This window comes from Aphidius gifuensis, linkage group LG5 (genome assembly GCF_014905175.1).
Source record: "Aphidius gifuensis isolate YNYX2018 linkage group LG5, ASM1490517v1, whole genome shotgun sequence".
Taxonomy (NCBI): domain Eukaryota; kingdom Metazoa; phylum Arthropoda; class Insecta; order Hymenoptera; family Braconidae; genus Aphidius; species Aphidius gifuensis.
Genome location: NC_057792.1, coordinates 9,380,803 through 9,400,077, shown reverse-complemented (window position 1 = coordinate 9,400,077; position 19,275 = coordinate 9,380,803). Strand labels below are relative to the sequence as shown.

General features: G+C 31.3%; 3 protein-coding genes and 1 long non-coding RNA gene across 27 annotated transcripts in view; 2 read left to right on the top strand and 2 right to left on the bottom strand.

Moving 5' to 3' along the window:
• LOC122857538 (transcriptional repressor p66-beta) overlaps positions 1-6,707 on the top strand; it is a 28,392-nt gene extending 21,685 nt beyond the window's left edge. For 2 of the 20 annotated variants that reach the window (XM_044159766.1, XM_044159776.1), the window contains exons 2-8: positions 2,790-2,848; positions 3,303-3,815; positions 3,988-4,255; positions 4,386-4,451; positions 4,584-5,017; positions 5,097-5,386; positions 5,504-6,707. In XM_044159766.1, coding sequence (XP_044015701.1) covers positions 2,790-2,848; positions 3,303-3,815; positions 3,988-4,255; positions 4,386-4,451; positions 4,584-5,017; positions 5,097-5,386; positions 5,504-5,760 — 1,887 coding nt within the window. In that variant the 3' untranslated portion in view covers positions 5,761-6,707. The other 18 variants (XM_044159764.1, XM_044159769.1, XM_044159765.1 and 15 more) reach the window with 17 other exon arrangements.
• Positions 199-1,366, bottom strand: LOC122857568. Its single transcript, XR_006374222.1, has 3 exons — positions 1,227-1,366; positions 991-1,101; positions 199-890 (listed from the first exon to the last, which is right to left on the bottom strand). It is a non-coding gene; the product is annotated as an uncharacterized LOC122857568 (long non-coding RNA).
• A 1,488-nt stretch (positions 6,708-8,195) lies between the features above and the next one.
• LOC122857542 lies at positions 8,196-18,784 on the top strand. 4 transcript variants are annotated; one of them, XM_044159789.1, is made up of 4 exons: positions 15,592-16,603; positions 16,661-16,744; positions 17,438-17,645; positions 17,702-18,783. In XM_044159789.1, exons 1-4 carry the CDS (start codon positions 16,523-16,525, stop codon positions 17,710-17,712), a joined length of 384 nt encoding a protein of 127 aa, XP_044015724.1. In that variant the 5' UTR covers positions 15,592-16,522; the 3' UTR covers positions 17,713-18,783. The 4 variants fall into 4 exon arrangements, with proteins under 4 accessions (XP_044015723.1, XP_044015724.1, XP_044015722.1 ...); XM_044159788.1 differs by adding an exon at positions 8,196-8,254 and having other exon boundaries at positions 16,595-16,744; positions 17,438-18,783; XM_044159787.1 differs by having other exon boundaries at positions 15,592-16,558; positions 17,438-18,784.
• Positions 8,225-19,275, bottom strand: part of LOC122857548 (transmembrane protein 231-like) — a 103,978-nt gene continuing 92,927 nt past the window's right edge. Inside the window, exons 7-8 of one of the 2 annotated variants that reach the window (XR_006374214.1) lie at positions 12,186-12,296; positions 8,225-12,121 (exon numbers count right to left, since the gene is read on the bottom strand). The gene's annotated coding sequence lies outside the window, so the exon portion shown is untranslated. Of the gene's footprint in view, positions 12,297-19,275 lie in introns of both variants that reach the window. The other variant, XR_006374213.1, reaches the window with a different exon arrangement.

Here is a 19,275-nt window from a genome sequence, read left to right as displayed (position 1 = left end):
AACAAACAAAATATAATATTTGAGTTATTTATATTAAATTTGGGTTAAAAAAAAAAATTTTAATGATACATACTGAAAATAACAATAAATATAAAAAACAATGATGATTGGGAATAATAATATTAGCAAGACCTGTAGATTCCATATATCATATTTATTAGTAACAATGAATGGAAGAAAAATTGAGACTAATAATATTGTAACAAGTAGAATAATACAAATTTAGAAATATACCATATGTTAACGTTTTTTATATTTTTTTATACCATGAACTTGTTGAAAACTAATAAAGCTTTCTATTTTCATTGTGACATTAGTTTGTCAATATTTTGCACTTGCAATTTGTCCTTAAAAAAAATAAATTAAAAGGAAAAAACAAAAAAATAAGCAATTTTTTGATGAGAAAAAAAAGAAAAAAAAAAAGGACAAACTCAACTAAAAACTAGATATGTTTTTAAATTTTATGATTAATTTTTGGTGTACTTTGAACTTTACAATTTAATACTTGTAACCCTTTTTTGAATACAATAATGTTAATTAAAGCTCTGGCATATATTGCTCGTGCACAAGAAGCATTCAATTTATCATGATTTTCTTTGGACATTTTAGTATCAATAAACCTGTCAATTGAGCCTTTGTTTTAAGTTGTTTTGTTCTTTGTAATTAGTGCTACAACTTGCTCAGATGATTGTCTGACATCAAGTTTATTTTTTTTGCACAATTATTTCCATAAAATTTGTTTAAATTTCATCATCACAATTTTGACATTCTTGAGCAAGATGCTTCATCATTCTACCAGCATTTGGAACATATTTTTTTCCACAATATTTAAAACTTCCTGTCTTGTATTTGCATTCAGGATTTGCAACAACATTAAAATGTTTCCAAACCTCAGATTCAGAACGACCCATTGTTAAAATTAGTATTTATAAAATATATGGACTGTTATTAAATCTCTTTGGACTAAATTTAATTACTTTTTTTACTTACATATATGACATATCAACAACAAAAACGTAGGCTGTCAACTCTGGGTTTAACCTCACTTTTCCTCTTTACAATAATCAAGTCTCTCTGGATTGAATATGACATACCCATCAACTGCAAATTATAATATTAATTATTATATAATTATTTGAAATTTATCACTAATAATACTTATTTTTTAGAAAAATGTTTAAAAAAATATTAATAACAATAAAAATAAAAGTTGTTATGATGTTTACCTTTTTCACTGTGTTTTTTTATTCATAAATTTTTCAGTTGACACTACGATTGAATTTTTGTTAACATAATTTAATTATTCATATTTTTTTGACATCAAATAAATAATATTTAATGTTAATATTATTTATAATAAATTAATATTTTTATCGTTGAAAATTAATAAATAATACGTACGCAGTATAAAGTACGCGCAGCTTTTTGTGCGCAGGCTCCTCCCTTTTTTGGTTAAAAACCAAAAAATTTTTAACCGCCTGTTATTAACCGGTTAATAACCGGTTAATAACCGCGGTTATTAACCGACTCACAGCTCTACGCTCCGTGCATACGCTCGGTGTGAAAAGTGAACGAACACACCTAATGTGTGGTACGAGCTATGTGACAATAACAAACAATCACAACAAGTCAATTTTCTATCTATTTCAGGGGTGCTATTCTTGGTCCCGTATTGCGGGAGTTATTGCGGGTCCCGCAATAACGATTCGCCGACAAGAAATGTTAGTCGCGATAGAAAAATATGAAGGCGCTTGTTGTTGCTTTCATGTAAATTCTACTTTATTTTTGCATTTGCATACGACTATGGCAGCTTCACATGAAAGCAACAACAAGCGCCTTCATATTTTTCTATCGCGACAAACATTTCTTGTCGGCGAATCGTTATTGCGGGACCCGCAATAACACAACTCTGAACAAAATCTTTACCAGTTTGATATAAACATTGAACAGTTATCCATCTAATAATTGGAAGCCAAAAAAAATAATGTCATGTGCCAGTACTGCCACTACAAGAAACAGCTTTTTCCTATAAAATTTTGGCCGGTATTACAGGGCGAAATTGCAAAACGAAAAAAAATTTTTTATTAAAGAAATGCACCCAAGCCCAACAAGCTTATTTAAATAGCTGCCATATCGCCATTGTGCCGAGACGCCACTTCCGAAAGCATCAAACTAATTTCTCAATTCCGTTTACAAACGTGCTCGTCAATGTTAATTTCACGAGGCGATGAAAAGGTATGCCCCCACTACTTATATGAGACGATATTTTACATTAATGTAGTATATTTTATTATTATTCAGTATATTTATTACTGTAGTAGTGAACTTTGATCATTAGTATGAGAATTCGATGTGATTCTGTTATTTCGTAAAGCCATGGTCTGTATCTCAAGACGCTGTTTTTGTTGTTATTTGTTTTTGCCACCATTGTTGACTAAACGTTTTTGTTGACATTTCCATTGCAGGTACAACCATAGTTGTATGGACTTAATAATTACAAAATATTTGTACTTAGTCATCGAATAAAACAAGCTAAATCAATGTACATTTTAATATACTGAACTCGTAAGCATACTTCAGTCTAGTTGCGTCCGTTTTTCGGTTGAGTTGGTTGTTTACCAAATAAAGTACGAGAGGTTATATCTTAAATCATAATTGTTTAACATGTAAATGTTATTCATTTTCAGAAGTATTAAACACTTATTTATAGTATTAAGTGATACAAATGTGATTTATGTTTTATTAATAAATTCTTATTAGGAGAATGATAATGTGATCATTAATTTCAGTCTGTCATCATGGAATCAATGGACTTGGATGGAGATGCAGTGGTTGATCTCAGCGTAAAGTAAGTTGTACAACGAAATACCTAAAGTAAATATAATTACAGTAAAAAAAAATAAGTGAGTAAGTGGTGTTATTAGCATCTATTCTGGGTTGTCACGAGTATTGATGCGGGTTTTATGGAATTTTACATACGTTATTTTACATAGACGTTGAATTTGACGTGATTTTGCATATAAAACATCTAAGACAATATGAAATAAGTGAAAATCATATCATAAATTATGGAAACTCCATAATACACAGATTATGAAAAGCACGATGTTGTGCTATCAATAATTTACCTTTATTATTATTTTTTAACCTCTAGACGTGATAATAATAATAATTATTATTATGATTATTTTTATTATTATTGTAATAAGTCGTTTATTGACTTTTATGGATTATTTATTTTTAACAGTTACCGTCAAACACAGATGACTTATTATAACGAGTTAAAATATATTTTTTAGCAGTGTCCGACGTGATTCACTTTCAGTATCTGTAAATTTATCAAGTAATGATACAGACACAGCGCTAGATCTTGGTATTCATTTTCTATCACCACATGTGGACAATAATGTAACAGAAACAAGAAATATACAGAATGCAGCTCGAGGAATTTTACCTGCAAAATCAGGCGACGAAAAAAGAACGAGACGAAATTTGCGACCAAGAACAGAACGTAGCTATGCAGAAAGTCCTGATGAGCCGCGATTAAATGGCCATGTTAACGGTAACGTCTCGGATAGTGACGAGGGTGAATTACCACCACTTTTACCTATCAAAGAGTTGTCCTCTATTGAATTAGCTGAAAGAGAAAGAACTCTTAGAAAACTGAAAGAAGAATTAAGATCTGAAGAAATGAAATTAGTTTTGCTTAAGAAGTTAAAGCAGTCACAGCAACTCAAAGAAAATATCGCTGCTATTCCAAAAGTTACGAGTAAACTTCCACCAATCACAGTACAACCGCAAACACCCCACAACAGGTACAATAATAGTGTTCATTAAAATTATCATTTTTAATTTGAAAGCTCTATCAGTAAACATTTTTCCACCCCTATCTAATTTTAAATTATAAATGTGTTATAATTTGAAAATGTTTTTAAAAAAAATAAATTTACATATTAATTGTATATTTTTATTTATTTCTAATAATAGAACGAACAAAGCACTCCCACCATTACTGCGCGGTCAACCAGCACCAAGTCGTAACAGCACCAGTCTTCATGGACCACCTCCAGGTATGCTCTTGTTACCGAATACAGGAAGATCGAGCACCGGAATATCACCCAACATGGTTATTCCACAGCCCCCTCATCCTCGCAATCGATCGACAAATGTTTCTGCAAATGTATCAAGCTACCATGCTCCAGCAGACAGAACCGAAAGATCTACGAAAGATCCAACTCCAGTTCCTAGTCATCAGGTAAATATTTATCAACTTTTTATTTTATTTTTACCATATATTACAAACTTCTTTTTGATGTTTATAATCAACATTAATATCATAATGACAATTCATATAAGAAAATTTGTTTCGTTTTAAAATTGGGAAGCAGCTACTTTTGGCACAAGAAAATAAAACTACACCATCAATAAGTACTCCTACAATACCTGAACAGGTATATGAACATTCAAAGGAACAAAAAACTTTTTATTACGTTATTTTAAATCAATAATGACACACTTATTTAAAAGTATTTAAAGTTAATTATAAATATTTTAGTATTTGATTTTTTTTTGTTTTAATATAGGAACGGTCGAGAGAAGATAATCAAACACCCGCTCAACGCCAGGCAGCTGCAAAGTTAGCACTTAGAAAACAACTTGAAAAGACTTTGCTCCAAATACCGCCTCCAAAACCACCGCCACCAGAGATGCATTTTGTACCGAATCCATCGAACACTGAATTCATCTATCTCGTCGGTCTCGAACATGTCGTTGATTTTATTACCAAGGAACCTGCGATTCCCCCACCACCAGAACCTTTTGAGTGTACACAGTGTAAAACAGATTTCACACCAGTATGGAAATGGGAAAAACCAGCTACAAGTGGAAAAAAAGATGGTCCACGAGGTCAGCATGCGACATTTTTACGACCTCCTGCAGGCCGTGATCCGCGAGTCATATGTGAACACTGTGTCACAACAAACGTCAAAAAAGCACTAAAAGCTGAGCATACAAATAGGTTCGATAATTAAAAAACAAAAGATAAAAAGTGACCCAGAAACAATTTAAAAAAAATTTTTTTTCTCCTTTTCTTTTAGATTGAAAACTGCATTTGTCAAAGCCCTTCAGCAAGAGCACGAAATGGAACAAAAATTAGCTCAAACAAGCCCAAGTCCAGATCCTCCGACTCCAAAGCCTATACCAAAACCAGTTACACCAACGAGACGAGTGGCAACACCACCAGCACCTGTGCAAGCACCCTCACCTATCCAAACACCTCCAACCACCAAACATCAAGAACATCCTCTTATAAAGCTTACGGAAAGTGGCAAATTTTCACCACATCATGTTGCAACTGCCGCTGCTCTTCAACAACAAATAATGAGAGGTATTTCGACAGAATAAGATATCGTATACGAATATTTTAGCTAACTAATATTCACAAAATGACATTGCTGTTACGATTATTCAAGCACTAATAATGATGCGTAAATTTTTTTTATAGAATTAACGAAAAACCAGGTACAGGGATTGTCAGGTCATCAACCACTTCCTGCTCACATGATGCCGTTTAATCCGATTCTCTATCCTTATCAGTTAGCAATGGCACAAGCTACTGGAGGCAAAGGTCTCGTTGAATTGCAACGCCAGGCAGCTGATCTTCAACGTCAATATCTTCTTGACATGATACCCTCACAGGCTAGTCAAGGTCAGGGAAGCCAAGCATCTTCACGTACTCATCAACATAACTGGAAAACGTAACCAAATGCAGTAAATGATTGAGCTAAGATATGACTCACTTTTCAGATCAAAGACTCAAAAATATACGGAAATCGTCGAGGTGACATCAAAGTTTTTTTTTTTGAATCGTTTCGTCTCTGGTTTTTTTATTTCGTCTTCAAATTTATAAACGAAAAAGCAATGAACTGATTTTTTTATTTGATGCCTTCTAAAAGTAGAAAAAAGGTCCTTAAAATGATTCTTCAAACGGTGTTGGTGTTCTTATACAACGGAGATCCTCTTGTATAATTTTTTTTTCGTCTACCGATGATGTTTGTAGTAGAAATAGTGGAAATAATCAAGATAAACAAAAAATTTAAAAAATGAGTATTTTTTTTTTGTTTTTTTGTCAGAATAAATATCTTTGTGTAGGTTCTAAAACAATCTTTAGCAACTGGATTAATTGCTTTAGTTACAGTAGCGATACTTTTATATTTTGTGTTTACTGTGTTTTTCTTTATGGAATGTGAATAATCTTTAAGAAAAATACATTGTTGAGTCGAGTATGGTATATAAATTGAATCTATACTGTGAGTTTGAACATTTTTGATGAGTTATTTTTTCACTAATTTACTTGATAAAGCTAAAGTTAACCGGAAAGTGTGGAAAAGTTCGATACATGTGCCCAATCAGAGAGCCCGCTCACAACTCATTTGGAAGGGAAACACTCGCCAAGGCTCGTGCCTGCCCCTCTAAATTCGTTGTGAGCACACTCTCTGCCTGGGCACTTGTAACGAAATATACTATTATGTAGTAGAGGTATTTAGTGCGCTTTTGGAAATTCACACATTATTCCCACTGTCCCTAGTGACATAATATACTGGGTGACTACTAAATTTAACCAATCACCGTATGCTTTTGGTAAAGCGATGACAGCCAATAATGGCAACTGCGTACACCAGGTAAAGGCATCGACAATGTACGCTCGACGCTGCTCGTTTGGTTGCTATGTAACGATAAAAAATGAAAAATAATTGATTTTTTTCGTATATCAAAATGTTTGGATAGGTATGGGTATGACTAGGGTTACCATGCGTCCTGATTTAGCAGGACATGTCCTGATTTTGATTGGCTTGTCCTGATACGGTCCTGATTTGTCAAATGTCCTGATTTTTGAGACTTGTTCACAATTTTAAAAATTTTTTTTTTATTATAATTTTTTTTTTTTATAAATATAATATAGAATTTATCATTTACGCTAACTATGATAGACTCTTGAATACCTCTAATTATTGAAATTAAAATGGCGTGCAGAATATGTACCTCGTCCTATCGAGTATAGAGGACCCGATGCAAAATTTCTATAGCGTAGGCAACCCTTCTTTTATTTTTGTAAATTTTGTGGCTTGCCACTTAATTTCTTTAGCTAAATTAATTTTTTTAAAATGAATAAGTAAGCCACATCCTTCCCTTAGCCATTTTTCCTACAGCTTATAATTTGTTTAAATAAATAAAAAGCTATTAACAAATGGCTAAAGAAAGGATGTGGCTTGCCAGTTAATTTTTTTAGCTAAATTGATTCTTCAAAAATTAATTGGTAAGCAACATCCTTTCCTTAGCCATTTTTTCTATAGCTTTCAATTTCCCTGGTAGAAATAATTTATCCGGATTTTTTCCGGATTTCTCCGAATTTTCTACGCAATTCACAATTGAGACTACCGGAGATATTAATCCGGAATTTATTCGGATTTTCTCCGGATTTTCTTGGAAGAAAATTCGGTTTTTATATTTCGTATGTAAACTCTTATTTCTGGTTCTTTTATTGATTTTTCTATTTTTTTTTGTTGGTTTTGTTTAAGCGAAAATTCCGGAAAAAATCCGGAGATATTATGAAAATAGTCTGGAGATTACTCTGTAAATATCTCTGGAAGTCTCAATTACGTCGAAATCCGGAGAGATTTTTTCCACCAGGGTTGTTTAAATAGATAAAAGGCTATTGACAATTAATTGGTAAGCAACATCTATTTCTTAGCCATTTTTCCTATAGCTTTCAATTTGTTTGAATAAAAAAAAGCTATATTGTCAAGTTGCTAAGAAAAGGATGTAGCTCGCTAATTATTTTCTTTAGCCAAATTAATTCTTCAAAAATTAATTGGTAAGCAACTTCCTTCCTTAGCCATTTTTCTCATAGCTTTCAGTTTGTTTAAATAATTATTAATTTAACAACTTAAAAGCTAAAACAAAAAAGCCTAACGAAAGGATTTCGCTTACTAATTAATTTTTGATGAATTAATTTAGACAAAGAAATTAACTACTGTAAAAAATTTTTCTATCGTTTGTGTAATTTTGATGAATAATTATTGAATAATTAAAAGAAAACAAATGAATAAATAACATATAATCAAAATAAATGAATTGTTATGATTATCTACTTGAAACATAAATTTATAGGTGGAAGGGGTAAAATTTTGGAGTGGGAGGAAAATGTCCTGATTTGGCTTTTTCGAGATATGGTAACCCTAATTTCAATAAATTGGTAAGAGCAGTTTTTTTTTTTATTCCGAATTTAGTAAAAAAAAAATAATGATTCTCCGTTTATGATAGGTAAAAAGTTTTAACGTTAAGGGTTAATTGTCCAAAATACTAGATAGGACTTTTCTAAATTATATAAATCGATGCGCAATTATTTCAAGTTTCAATAGTAAAAAATATCAAGAAGACCGTCAGAAAATATTCTACGTAAGAATAATGTCTTGGATTAATTTTTAAAGTCAACGTCTTTTGGCTTTTGGGGTATATTGGCTCTTATGGCCACTAGAGTTCGCTTTCCACAAACCTAGGTTAGAGTGGGTAATTTGGTACAGTTGAGCTTACTTAAGCGGTGTCTCCACGCTATAGAAATGCTTGCAAGATCTTTCATCACTAGATAATTACTAGAATTTTGGTGGAAATCAGCCTTTAAAAGCCTTGCAAGACTATCGCAGCCAATGGGACATGTTCCATTTTTTTCGTGCAAGATCTTGCTTGATCTTGCTGCAAGAGCTTTCATGAGATTTCTATAGCGTGGAGACACCGCTTTATGCAAGTTCTTGCACGAAAAAATGGAACATGTTCCATTGGCTGTGATAAGCGGTGTCTCCACGATATAGAAATCTCATGCAAGTTCTTGCACGAAAAAATGAAACATGTTCTAGGGCCGGTTTTGTAATCCACAGTTACAATTTTTTGGTATAGTCTAACGTTTTGCTTCCCTATACTATACTATACCAGGTTGACTTAACTATGGACTACAAAACTTGCCCCTATTGGCTGTGATAGTCTTGCAAAGCTGATTTCCACCAAAATTCTAGTAATTATCTAGTGATGATAGATCTTGCAAGCATTTCTATAGCGTGGAGACACCGCTTCACGGACGCTTAATGTTCATATGTGTTAGCTTATCCCCGAAATTAACATTGGCAAGGTCAACTGTATGATCATACCCACTCTAACCTAGTTAGACAGTTGTCGAAGAAGTACAGAGAATATTGTGCAAAACTACTTTATGATGAAGTGATAAGACAAAAATTGAGTGTTATTTTGTCGCTCTTTTTTTTATGTAATAATTATAATAAAACTTAAGATAGAATTTTTGACTTTTTATTCAAGTGTTAAGGCGTGTGGCCACTAGCATAGTTTTTCGAACAAGTTCTATGCCATAGTCCATTTATTACCAGAAACATCTAGATTATTCCCAGTTATCACTGAAAAAGTCAGTTGTTTCTGGTAATAAATGGACTATGGCATAGAACTTGTTCGAAAAACTATGCTAGTGGCCACATGCCTTTATGCAACTAGAATGAAACCGGCAGAATAAGATCATGAGAAATCTAATGCACATGCGCGAATATTGAAACATTCAAAGGCAAATTGTATATCAGTGTCTACAAGACATATATGTAGTATTACATATATGGTACAAGAATTGTGAGTGGGGGAATGAAGCTGTTCACAGATATATAATTTGCCTTTGTGTGCTTCAATATTCGCGCATGTACATAAGGTTTCTCATGATCTTGGGTACGTTCCAAAAATCACTCGGAGGCCCGGAAGCGGCGCAGTAGACGAAAAAATATAGGGATAAAATAAACTGAAAAGTTACTAGAGGTTACGGTAAATATTGTGAACATTAAAAACAGTCATATTGCATATGCCATTTGTTTTTGTTACCTATTACAGTTGCAAAAAGTATTTTTATAATTATTATCAATAATTAAACAATAATATTTTATTGATAAGTGCTTATAAAAATTCATGAAAAAAAATCATGTCTACCACAACAAAATATCAAAAATTTTCTATGATCACAATCTTGCACTTCCGGGCTTCCGAGTGATTTTTTGAACGTACTTTTTTCTGTCGGTTTCACTCTATCTAAAGACCAGGGGGATAGCACTACGTGTATTTTTATGTGGGCTTATTTTTTTCCCTAGCTGAAGATTTTTCTCATGTGCAGAGACCGCTTTTTGAGTTTGAGTGAAAGGAGGGGAAAATGCGGATTTTATGACAATGATATTTTCAATATCGACAGAGGTATAGCACTACGTGTATTTTTATGTGGGCTTATTTTCCACAAGGGACCCTAGACTGAGTCTAGTAAGTATAGGTATCGCCCGCCATATTGTATTTAGATGATAAATCGGTTTATTTCTACGCTATCTGTAGCGTTTTTTCTTTACCCGCTAAATTGAATTTTCATTTGATGATTGTAATGTAGAGCTGTTAATTAGCCGGTTATTTATTTTTTTGACGGTTAATAACTGTTATTAACGGTTAGATATCAGTTTAAAACGGGGGTGGGGCATCGACGCGAATGCGCAAAATTTTAAGCTTTATGATAGGTCCAAAATCAGAGACTTATTTCAATGTTTAATATAATTAATTATTAATAATATAAACAATAAAATTAATATAAATAAATAAATTGTTATAAACAAAAAAAAAATAATATTTGAGTAACCCATATAAAACTCGAGTTGAAAAAAAAAAATTTAATAATACATATTGAAAATAAAAATAAATATTAAAAATAATAATGATTGGAAATAATAATATCAACAAGACCTGTAGATTCCATACTACATTTATTAGTAACAATGAATGGAAGAAAAATTACGACTAATAATATTTTCACTTGGAATAATAGAAATTTTGAAATATACCATATTTTAACGTTTTTTGTATTTTTTTATATCATGAACTAATAAAGCTGTTCATTTTTATTTTGACATTAGTTTGTCAATATTTTGCACTTGCAATTTGTCCTTATAAAGAAATATAAAGATCAAAGTAGAAATGAAAAACAAAAAACAAAAAAAAAAGCAATTTTCTCAAAGAAAAAAAAAATGACAAATCCAACTAAAAACTAGATATGTTTTTAAATTTTATATGATCAATTTTTGGTGTACTTTGAACTTTAAAAGTTAAAACTTGTAACCCTTTTTTAAGAATAATAATGATAATTTAAGCTCTTCACTTTGAAAAACTATATAATTTTTTTGGTCAACAATTAAATTTTGTTTCCACTTTCATCATCATAAAGAGAACAATCGTCCCAACCTTCATCTTCCCAGTCAGATATTTCTCCAACAAATTCTTCAAAACTCGTATCATTTTTTGTTGCTAATGATTTTTTTCTACTGGTGATACAGTTAATCGAGCAGGAGTGCTATTCTTGGTCCCGTATTGCGGGAGTTATTGCGAGTCCCGCAATAACGATTCGCCGACAAGAAATGTTTGTCGCAATAGAAAAATATGAAAGCGCTTGTTGTTGCTTTCATGTAAAGCTGCCATAGTCGTATGCAAATGCAAAAATAAAGTAAAATTTACATGAAAGCAACAGCAAGCGCCTTCATGTTTTTCTATAGCGACTAATATTTCTTGCCGGCGAATCGTTATTGCGAGACCCGCAATAACTCCCGCAATACGGGACCGAGAATAGCACCCCAGGTTCAACAAGTCGTAAATTGTGTTTGATACTAACAAGTTTTTGAGTACGATCATTTAATAATGATTTTCTTTTTTTTGTATGAATATTTGCAAAAGAAGCAGTCAATTTATCATGATTTTCTTTAGACATTTTGTATCAATAAACTTGTCAATTGAGCCTTTGTTTTGAGTTGTTTTGTAATTAGTGCTATAACTTGCTCAGATGAGGTGTGACGTCAGGTTTATTATTTGGCACAATCATTTCCATAAATTTTTTTTTAATTTCATCATCACAATTTTGACATTTTTGAGCAAGATGCTTCATCATTCTACCAGCATTTGAAACATAGTTTTTTCGTGTATTTGCATTCAGGATTTGCAACATCAAAATGTTTCTAAACTCAGATTCAGGACGATCCATTGTTAAAATGGGTATCTATAAAATGTATGGACTGTTATTAAATCTCTTTAAACTCAATTTAATTACTTTTTTTACTTACATATATGACATATCAACAACAAAAATGTCGACTGTCAACTCTGGGTTTAACTGCATTTTTCCTTTTTACAATAACCAAGTCCCTCTGAACTGAATATGATATACACATCAACTGCAAATTATAATTTTAATTGTTATATAATTATTTGAAATTTATCACTGTCAATTTTTATTTTTTTAGAAAAATGTTAAAAAAAAATATTAATAACAATAAAAATAAAAATTGTTATGATGCTTTCCTATTTCACTGTCTTTTTTTATTTATGAATTTTTCAGTTGACACTACGATTGAATTTTTGTTAACATAATTGAACTATTTTTATTTTTTTGACATTGAATAAATAATATTTAATGTTGATATTATTTATAATAAATTATAAATTTTTTTGTTGAAAATAAATAAATAATATTTTCAGTCTTGTACACACATACGCAGTAGGTGCTTTCTTTTGTGTATTTATTTTTTTTCACTTTCATGCGCATGATCATGCACATGCGCCTGTCATGCAAACTTGTTGAGAGAACAGTGGCGTCGAGCAAATAATTTTTCAAAACTAAGAATTAAAACATGGCTGATCCAGCCCCTCATGTCCTACGCTGTTGCAAACTGACTTTTTGCTGACTGCGCATTCAATTGCGCGTGCGTCAAAATAAACAGGAAAAAAAATAAATACACAAAAGAAAGCACCTAGTATGAAGTACGCGCAGCTTTTTATGCGCAGGTTCCTCCCTTTTTCGGTTTAAAACCGAAAATCTTTTAACCACCTGTTATTAACCAGTTAATAACTGACTCACAGCTCTATTGTAAAGAATATATTTAGATTAGAATTAATTTAAATATATAAAAAGCTATAGAAAAAATGTCTAAGAAAAGAATGTGGCCACATGTTAATTTATAAAGAAATTAATTGAGCCGAAAAAATTAACATGTTAAAATATCCTTTCCTTAGCTACCATTTTTCCTATGACTTTTTATTTATTCAAATTAATGAAAAGCTATGGGTTATAAGGAAAGAAAGTTGCCTACATGTTAATTTCATTGGCTGAATTAATTCTGTTTAAATTAACATGTAAACAACTTTCTTTCCTTAGGTACTATTTTTTCTATAGCTTTTTATTTATCTTACGATATTACATAAATAAATAAAAATAAAATATATTAACTCATTTGAAATTATAAAAGCAATCAGTCGGTAGCATAGTTTGGGTCAATATTGAAGATACCATTGTCATAATATCCACATTTCCCACTCCCTTCGCCCAAATACAAAAATCGGTCTCTGCGCATGAAAAAAATCTTCAGTTAGGAAAAAATAAGCCCCATAGTCCAATTCACAGGGCATTACACTTTGAGGCTTTCTTCCACTGGCGGCGCTTGTGAAGCTTTTGTATGTAAAATCTATATAAAAAAAAAATTTACAAGCGCCATGAGCGGCAAAAAAAAGTCCTAAATTGTAAAAAAATTGCTCTGTCAATCGGACTGCAGAAAAAAATAAACGTAGTGTTATATATCCCAGAATATCGAACTGACCTATGCTACCGACTCATTTATTTTATAATTTGAAATGAGTTAATATTTTTTATTTTTATTTATTTATTTAAGGTGTTACTCGAGTAAAGTCAAAATAGTTAGAGACCAATGTAATTGATAAAAAACGATTCTATGCAAAGAAATACATCTATTCATAACTTTTTTTTTGTCCTAGGTAACTTTGTTTGTTTATAATAAACTATTTACATAAACAATTTAATAAATATTCTTATATATATAATAAAAATTATTATGTACACATATATTAGCATAGACTTAAATATTTTTTACTATATAGCTTTGTAAAAATTCTGTTTGTGGGGCGAAATAACACAAAGATGGCCGACCGATTGAACAAATGATTGAACTGTCATGTAATTTCAAGCATTTCTACAGCCTTATCTGTTGAAGCTAGGTATGGGGTTAAGCGAGGTTTATTATTAGTTATTTATTTCTAAACAATTTATCAGGAATAACTATTTAACAATTAGTTTTCGAGTTTTGAGCGTGTAAACAGAAAAGAAAAAATGTTGCCGGGAATTGATTGCTATTCTCCGTGAATCTAGCACTAACTGCCCAACTTAACACAAAAAATGTCCAACTTTTAAATAAAATTTGTAATAAAATTTAGTAAATTCTAAAACCGGTAGTGGGTATATTCTCAGCCTGCTAAAATTTACTTGTGAGTGTCGTGAATTTAGTCATTTTTTTAAACAGAAATTACAATAAAATTTTACCAGCAATATTTTTTTCTTAGCTAGATATTTTATTTAGCCAGATTTTGTACTTAGCTGTAATTTTAGCTCAACAATCAAAATCTACATTATTTCACTTAGCTTCATCTTTTCTTTAGCTAGATTTTTTACTTAGCTACATTTTTTCTTTAGCAACATCTTTTCCTTAGCTAGATTTTTTACTCAGCTAGATTTTGTACTTAGCTGTAATTGTAGCCGAAAAATCAAAATCTACATTATTTTACTTAGCTACATCTTTTCCTTAGCTAGATTTTTTACTTAGCTGTAATTGTAGTCAAACAATCAATATCTACATTATTTTACCAGTAAAGTATTTACTTAGCTAGACTTTTTACTTGGCTGGATTTATTACTTAGCTGCAATTGTAGCAAGAAAAAAACTTAGAAAAAAAACTTTTTACGAGAAAAAAACTAAGTCCCGTATTTTGAAACTTGGCAAAACCAGCCAAACAAGATGAAGGCAATGGGAAATACGGATAGTAGAAAGGCTAATAACCCACGATAAGCCGCCACGGGGAGCACCATGGGGTGCCACGGGGCTGAATTTGGGTACAGCCCAAAATGTAGACGTGCGATCAAGTGGAATGCAATAGATCTTACATTCTGAGCGATTTTCGAGGAGAAGAAAAAATGTCAAAAACGGGCTTCCAAAATGGCTTGTGAATTAAAAAAAACATTGATTTTTTTGAAAAATTTTATTTAAATAAAGTGTTAGTCTCGATGTGAACAATTATTTAGCAAAAAAAAAAAAAAACCCCAGTCAACCTCACCAAAAACTATGTTCATACTTCAAATTCCGCCATTTTGAACTTTGTTGAATTCTTTTCCTTTTCCTTTGTGCGTTCCTTTCTAAACCCTACATCTCTACTTAAAATCATTTTTTTGATTGAAAGCATATTTTTCGAGGAAAATTTATTGACACATAAAATCGGGCCAAAAAACAAATTAATTTTATCGAAAAATTTTTCGAATAAAAAGTGTTTCATTTACATTTCAAAAAAATTATGTTCATATATCAAACTTGGCCATTTTGAATTTTTCTGATTTTTTTTTTTTTTTTTTTTTTATATATAATCCCTCTGAATCCTACATTTTTTACCTAAATCATTTTTCAATTCCAAGCATATTTTCTAAGAAGAATCCATTTAGAGATCAAAATGGGACAGTGTGAATAATATATAGACATAAAATTCACAAGTATATTGAATTATTAACATAAAAAATAAATGAATTGAAATTGGAAACACGTGTGCACACTTAATATAGTATATATGAAATTAAAAAATTTTTTTTATCGATATAAAAAAAAAAAAGAAAGTTGATATTTTTACTATCTCTGTTTCAATAACCCGATTGCAATCTCCTATCATCCCTGATCTACCCTTCCCCTGACCGAATGCAGATCTCAAACTATACTTCTAGCAATACTTTTTCCCAATTAACCGGACTTGAGCCATGAACTTGGGTTGGAAACTTGCTATGCGAACCACCCGTGAGACAAAATTGTGGGATCATCTATGCTGTCAATCATGGCTGAGTATAGACAATTGCCAAATGGAAGAATATTGAAATTGTAAAAAAATTCTGCTTGTTATATGATTCTAAGAGTAGACTTTGAATAGAAAGAGATACATTGATAGAAATTTTTTGGTTTTCGGAAAGTCGATCAAAACTGCATAGCAATTATATCTTGATTTAACTTACAAACTCCTTACTTATTAATTTAATTCCAATTGAATCCGACTAACTGAGTATAGTTATTGATTATTAAATGCGTACTAATGAAAAAGTCACTTAACTACAGCAATACCAATGAATTTAGATAGATAAGTTAAAATGAGTTGAAAATTTTGTCGTCAAAATTAGAAAATCAAACAAAAAAAAAGTTGTTTCACTATTCTAATTAACCATGAGTTTCAATTTTTTTTGTTACTAAGCAACTAAGTTGTTTACAGTCATAACAAAAAAACTTATTTCTATATTTATAATCGTCTAAATTTCAAGTACCTTCTATCAGAATAATCAATACATTTTTTTCTTCTAAATTTTTACAATGATTTTACAAATAGGAAAAATTTTGGGACCGATTGTTAGTAAATTTATTAATCATAGTACGGATTTGAAGTGCTTTCAGGTATGAAGCTGTTAATGAGCTTAAAAAATGATTTTACGCATATGATTTTATCTGCAGATAATGAAGATGATAGTGTTGACACGAAATCTTAAATGTGAAAGGACACCTCTATTTACTAATCTTGATTTCTACATAAACAAAGTAAGTTGTAAAATACTTTTAGTATTATTTATTTCTGTTGATTTATAGGTATATTAATTGTAGTTAATGTATTCAAAAAACGACAGAAGACTTGGTAAATTCTAATGTCACAAAAATGTGAATAAAAGCCACATTACATTACAACATTACTACTTAAGCCAAGTTTCACAAGATGCATCAATTATAAAAAAGACCTCAGAGTTTACGAAACCATATTCTATTTCTATTTAATAAAATACAAGTAGTCTAGCAAACATTTCTGTGAAGCTTGGTTTGAAGACAGTCAGTTGTAAAATAATAATGTTTAAAGATAAAAACATGTAACTATCATAATCATGGCTTCACCTCCTGCCTGCCTCTTTTTTTATTCTGTCGAGAAAACTACAAATATCTTGAAATGGTTTGAGCATGACCAACGCTCTTTAACAGTACTGGTTCAGCAATTGTCTACGGTGTTGTTTGATCGAGTTGTAAATGACGACTATTTGTCTCAAGGTGATGATTACAAAATTAAATTTGAAACAGCTCTGAAATTCTTAAGAAAGAAAACAAAAATGAAAATCACAGCATGTCATCGATATTTTTTGGATATTACATGCGGCAAAAAAAAAGAGTGCGAGTATATATGGAGGTGGAACCATAAATTTAAACGACGTTTGACAGAAGTTTTTTTTTATTTATTTTGTAATTTAGATTGAGAAAGTCTACTTTCGCAGTTCTGATTGTAGTGAAGGTGATCCAAGATCGACTGAAAGAGAACCTTGTGAGACTCCCAAAGGACCTTGTGTGCCTTTAAAAAAGCCTGGTTATCCAACTAAGCCTGAAGTACCTCAAGAACCTTTTTGCGTTGAGTGTCCACCAAAGAAACCTTGCAGTTTAAATCAATGCCCCACTTTAGAGGGTACGTCAAAACCAGCATTTCGAAAAATTTTATCTTTACTTTATTTTCAATCACAGAGAAACGATAGACTTGAAGAGACTGACATTAGAGATAACGAGATTTCAACGTGCCAAAATGTGGTGCAAAGATTCAAAGCTCATAAAGAATCTAGAAAATTGTGCTTTTTATTAAAGAAACCTCATAAGAAAACAGACGGAAAAACAAAAATCTCACAGGATGAAAACAAGAATACTTCCCAAGTGCAGGGGGAAGTGGAGTCTGCTATCATGAAGATGGTATGCCAACAGTTTCTGTTGATTCCAGAGCCTGAAAAAATGTCAGAAAGTCTTACTCCACCAAAGCTAAAATCTTCAAAAAATAACAATCTACGTAGCGCTCCAGCATTAAAGTGTTCAGGAAGGACTGAAGATCTTTTGAAAAGTTTTGCAGAGTTTTTTCAGAAACGGAACATGTCTAGTGATGCCAGAAGCTTTTCGAATGACTTCGATTCTTTTAAAGGAACAAAGTGCAAAACGGTTATAGAAATGTGTGCAAGGCGATCATTGACTGATAAAATTTCTGAGTCATCGGAGTGTCTTCATAGTCAACGAACAAGTTGTCATCCAGAACGTAATCAATGTCCCAGAGCTAGAAAAATCACAGAGTCTGCATCAATTGATCGATCCATAAGTTCAGATCGAAAAATTTTTGAAAAAAATGATGAAGATATGATGGCGAAAAATGTGAAACTACCAAGATCACCTTCACAGCCGGTGATTCTTCATTCTTGTCCCCCACCGCCAAAACTTCAACCTGGTTTTTGTCCTTGTGCTGATGTATTCATGACAACGAGAAATGAAACGAAGTTGATCGTACCTTCTCAGTCATGTCCTTTGCAAGTGAAATATTCGTGTCCAGAGTCTCGTATCTATTACTGTCCATCAAAATTTTGGAGATCAAAGTGTTAAAAATAAATTAAATTCATATTCGATCGTTTAATTTTTGATTCGTTATTCTCATTTATCCATTTGAACTAAACAAATAAAAAAAACTGATACATTTAATGATTGTAAATCACTGCTAACCCGTTAAGCTTTTTGAGTCAAAGAAGTAAAATGAACGTCGAGATGATAGTAGTTTTATTCTTATAGTCTTTCTTTCAACTTTATGGGTAAAAAAAATTTTCCATTAAATCCCTTTGCTTTTTTTTTGCAATTTCTGTATTTTTCGTAATATAACAGGAAATCATTAATTAATTATAAATAATCAGATTATCTTTAATTGGCGAAAGAGGTAAGAGATATCGTTAAAAATTTTTATTACTTGCTTTTTTCATTGGTTTTTAACATACGTCAACTTCATACATTTTAATGCGCTATTGCCATACGTAAATGTAAAAATCGAGACTTATTGTACTGACTTCTAACTAAGCCATAAAATCGATGAAGAAAGACGTCAGCTAAAGGTTATTCATTAGCAGACTTAGTGACACCATGACGACGAAATGTACACTGGGAAAAAAAATTGCAGTTGAGAAAAACTTTTCCTTAGATTAGCAAATTTTTTGTCGTAATTTTTTTGTTTTAAGTTTAAAAAAAGAATGATCAATTTGAGAAAAAAAGTCTCGTTTGAAGAATTTTTTTTTTTTTAA